The 4,728-nt window shown below is 41.8% G+C and overlaps 1 protein-coding gene across 1 annotated transcript; it reads left to right on the forward strand.

The window, feature by feature from the left end:
* The first annotated feature begins 458 nt into the window (after positions 1 to 458).
* On the forward strand, positions 459 to 1,878 carry LOC114172432. The gene is made up of 4 exons (XM_028056912.1): positions 459 to 546; positions 653 to 851; positions 933 to 1,061; positions 1,260 to 1,878. The coding sequence occupies exons 1-4, from the start codon at positions 459 to 461 to the stop codon at positions 1,876 to 1,878; spliced, it is 1,035 nt and encodes a 344-aa protein (XP_027912713.1).
* The last annotated feature ends 2,850 nt before the right edge of the window (positions 1,879 to 4,728 follow it).

Here is a 4,728-nt window from a genome sequence, read left to right on the forward strand (position 1 = left end):
GGGTGCTTGGTAACCCTTTCTTAGTGTAGGCTGTGTTGATAGACAATACATGTACAATTATTTTTGGGATGACTATATTGATAGTTTATACCAGCTTATTCCTATCATCTGCTTTGAATTATCATAATATAATGTTTTTCCAGATAGTGTAAAAACTATTAAAACAGGATGTTACATTTTTGGTCTCAGAGCCTGGTTCCTTTAGGATCTGTAGGTGTGAGCTTGCTTAGTTTCTGTTGTGTGTTCCTCTTAGTGTCTTTGGCGTGGTTGTGGTATTTGTTAGCTAAACTGATGGTTCCTTTCTTTGTGTGGTCAGAGCTATGGCACCTAGGCCTCCTCCTCCTCCTCTTCCAAACCTAGATAATCCTCATTTGGTGGGAGCAATTGAGGCAATGATTGCAGCCATGCAGTAGCAGAATGCTAACATGGTGAATCAACAAAACCTAGCCTTGTAACAGATGGAGTCTGCAAGACTAGCAGCAGAGGCGACTCAGCAGAGGCATTTGGAAGCCCTGCATCAGCTAGGAGAAAACCGTTCAGTAGCGGGTTCTTCCCAAGCTCCACCACCACGAGTGCAAGACTAGCCCGGATGGAGCCGATCATCGGATGTAGGATATGGAACGAATCTATAATGCAATGAGATGTCCTGTAGAGAACAGATTACCATACATTGAGTACCTTCTTGCTGGAGAGGTCGTGCATTGGTGGTCCAGCATGAAGATGATGTTGGAAGATAGTAGGGAACCCATCACTTGGAAGTTGTTTAAGAAGAAGTTCTATGCTGAGTACTTCCCAAATAGTGTGAAGTACACAAAGGAGGTTGAGTTCTTGCAGCTGATGCAAGGAGACATGTCAGTATCAAAGTATGCTGAAAAGTTTAAACACCTGGGCAGATTTCACACCTTAAAGATGGTTGAGGACTGACAGTGTAGGAAGTTTGAGAATGGGCTGAGAGGCGATCTCAAACTCATGGTGGCTCCACTCTCTATCAAGGAATTCCCTGCCTTGGTAAAGAAGGCAAGAGTAATGGATAAGCTTAAGGTTGAAGTTGAAGCTCAGCAGTGATCTCAACAGAAGCTAGGAGGACCATCTGGGTCCACGAGCAAACACGACGACAGGAGGAAGCCATACTCTAAGCCTCAGCCTCAGGGGCCTAGGAGGTTTTCACATCAGCCTCAGCAGTCTTAGCCTTTTAGGCCACAATGCTTTCATTATGGAGGACCTCATATGAAGAGTGCTTGCCCCTAACTTGTTGGCAGGAGGACATGTCATAGATGTGGCCATGAGGGCCACTTCATCAAGGATTGCCCCGCTGGTAGGAGTACAGTGTCGAGGCCTCCATCACAACCTCAGCCATATCAGACGAGGGGAGGTGCAGAGGCAGCCAGATCAGGTAATCGTATCATCGCATCTTGTGTGATTGTTGGTAGGAGCTTACATGTTCTATATGATTCGGGAGCGACGCACTCCCTTGTGTCGGAATCTAAAGTGGTAGAGTTGGGTCTTCCGATGAGGGAACTCCAGTATGACCTGGTGGTGTCCACGCCTGCTTCTGGGTTAGTCAGAACCTCGATAGTGTGTGCTAGGTGTCTGATCGAGGTTGAGGGGAGCAAGTACAGGGTAAACCTTATTTGTTTACCTCTGGAAGGGTTAGATGTAATCTTGGGAATGGATTGGCTATCTGCCAATCACATTCTCATTGATTGCAACGAGAAAAAGGTGTTGTTTCCTAGCTTGGAAGAAGAATATTTGTTGATGTCCTCCCAGCAGGTGGATAAAGCAATGAAGGAAGGATCTCAGTGTTTCTTGATTCTGACTCAACTATCTGTTGAGACTGGAAGCATAAATACTGAAACACCTATGGTAAGGGACTTCTAAGATGTGTTCCCTGAGGACGTGCCTGGCTTACCCCCTTCTAGGGAGATAGAGTTCTCCATTGATCTGGTGCCGGGGGCAGGGCCAATGTCTATAGCACCTTACAGAATGAACCTCATTGAGCTAGTAGAGTTGAAGAAAAATATTGAAGAACTGCTGGAGAAACAATTTACCAGACCTAGTGTATCACCTTAGGGAGCGCTAGTGTTACTAGTTAAGAAGAAAGACGACAGTTGATGAGTCTAAATTTTTGCCCTCATTTAATGTTTAAATTTAAGGATTTAATTGAATTTTCTGTGCTTAAGGATTGATTTAATTAAGATTTATGATTATTGGATTTATTGAGTACGTAAGGTAAAAATGGCGTAAAAATTGACTTTAGTTGCATAAAATATTATTGGATATTCTAACGTTTGTTAATGCAACTGAAGTTTAATTTGGGTCATTAAAAGTGTGGATTTGAAATATTCAAAGTTACAAAATAAGTCCAAAATCAGGAAATTCTGGAAAAGAATAAATCAGGAGCTAAATGCACCCCCAGATTTTATTTACACATTCCTTCTAAAGTGGACCACCAAAAACCTGTTCTACCCCCCCAGTTTTCAATAAGTTGCACCCCTCCTACCACTTAAACTCCAATCAACCAGATGCTGCCATGTGGCAATCCCCACCTTTCAAATCAGGCCAACCAAATGCTAACATGCGTCATTATCCTTGCAAACTAATTTGCACCAATTAAACACTGCAACGTCATCATCTCCTCCATCTCACATGAAACCCTAACCCTAATTTCAGCCACCATGACCACCCTCCACGGCAGCTGTCACTCACGCCAGCAACCGCAACTCCACGCAGCAGCCTCTGCGCCTGCAGCAGACTCCACCATCTTCCTCGCACATCGTTCGCGCCACCACGACGCACCCACCGCGCTTGTGACGCACTCACCAGCCACCATCGCTCGTTGCCGGAGAAGAACCAATCATGGCAGCAGTTCGAACCTTAACCATCTTCTCGCGCCGTCTCCACCACAGGTCTGCAGCACCACCGTGAGCTTCTCCGCAACGAACTCTAATCTTCGCAGCATTATAAATCTATTTACACAACGTAGCAATCTCCATGTTCGTCCGCACCATTTGCGCGTCCATCTTCTCCATTGCAGAAACGAACCAGCATTTGCGCATCACCGTTCGTAGCAGTCACCGCGAGTTCTTCTACCCGAGAACGCAGATCTGCAACTGCGAGTAACACCTCCATTGCAGCAACAATAGCGTTCAACACACCTTCAACCAGCACGAGCAGCAACGTAAGTGTGAGAACCCGTTCCAGCAGCAACACGCACCAGATCCGCAATCATCATCTTCCTCGCGCACGTGAGCTTGCTGCCATCGCACAGGAATTCAAACAAATACATGCGAGGCTAGCGTCATTGCAACGAGCCTACAACAGCAGTGCCACCACCACTTGCCGGAGCCGTCGCAACGCATTCAGACCATGACAGCAACCACAAGCCTCCATGAAATCCAGGGCAGCAGCCAAAGGAGGAAGGAGGAGCAAACCCTAATTCTGGAGAGACTCTCTACGCCACGTGTCAGTCTATGATTGCACAGTCAAATTGGTCAAATCTGGTCAACTGGTCAAACTTTGGTTAAATTCTGGTCAATATTGTAAAAATGGTCAAATAAGAGGGGCAAAATTGGAAATTGGACAGAAATTAAGTTGCCAATTAATTAAATAAAGATAAAATATTTTAGCAACCGACAGATAAAGTCCAAGTCCAATTGAAGCCTACATAAAGAGGCCTAAGGGAATAGAAGAAGGGGACAGAGATACTTAGCAACTCTCTGGTTTTAGAGATACCATCATCCACCACATATCTCATTCTTTCTTTTCTTTTATTTTTCCTTCCTTCATCATATTATCATGTATTCCATCCAAGCCATGGAGGGCTAAGCTTTTAGGGTTGGTTCCACTATAATTTCTTAATTGGATTATGAGGTTAGATGAATTAATTTATTTGTTCTTTTGATTCTTATTGAGATTTATTTTTTATCTATGTCTTTTAGTTCTTAATCTAGTTAAAGCATTGATTTTTACATAATAGGAAGTTAGCATAGTGTTAAATCTAAAGAACATAACAATCATATGAGTCTATGGGTTTTTTTGAATTTTAATTAAGAAGTTACTTTGATTAATTTTTAGAAACTTTTATATGATTGCTTGAGTTTTTGCTAATAATTGAGAAGTTACTTTGATTAGAGGTAGAAACTTAGATTATAATTAATCAAGAAGTTACTTTGATTAATTAACTTTTGACTAGATATAAGGTCTAAAAGAATAGACATGATTAGGACTAGTAATGTTTAATTGAGAAGTTACTTTGGTTAAATTTACTAGGACTAATCTACAAAGTTCTTACTTTTAATTGAGAAGTTACTTTGGTTAAAAGTGAGGACGTCAACAAATTAATTAAGAAGTTACATTGATTAATTTGAAATCTTAAACAAGGAATCAATAACAATAATCTTTAGAAAACCAATGATGAATCCTATTTTGAAAGAGCAGTGGAATTGACCTATTTACTATTACTGTTTTTACAATATTTTATTTGCGTGTCATTTATTCTTGGGTTAAATATGTTTTTTGTCCCTCAAGTTTCAGCGAAATTTGGAATTAGTCCCTCATCAAAACTTTTGACCAATTTAGTCCTTTATCTTCCAAAATGCGTGAATTTAGTCCTTTTAACCCTTACCTCTTTAAAAATTTACTAACTTAGCAAAGAAGGAGCTCCAAAAGGGACACCACTGCTCTGAACCTGAGGAAGGGAAATGCATATCCACACAGTAAGTGGGATTC

The sequence above is a fragment of the Vigna unguiculata genome, unplaced genomic scaffold (genome assembly GCF_004118075.2).
Source record: "Vigna unguiculata cultivar IT97K-499-35 unplaced genomic scaffold, ASM411807v1 contig_551, whole genome shotgun sequence".
Lineage (NCBI taxonomy): Eukaryota > Viridiplantae > Streptophyta > Magnoliopsida > Fabales > Fabaceae > Vigna > Vigna unguiculata.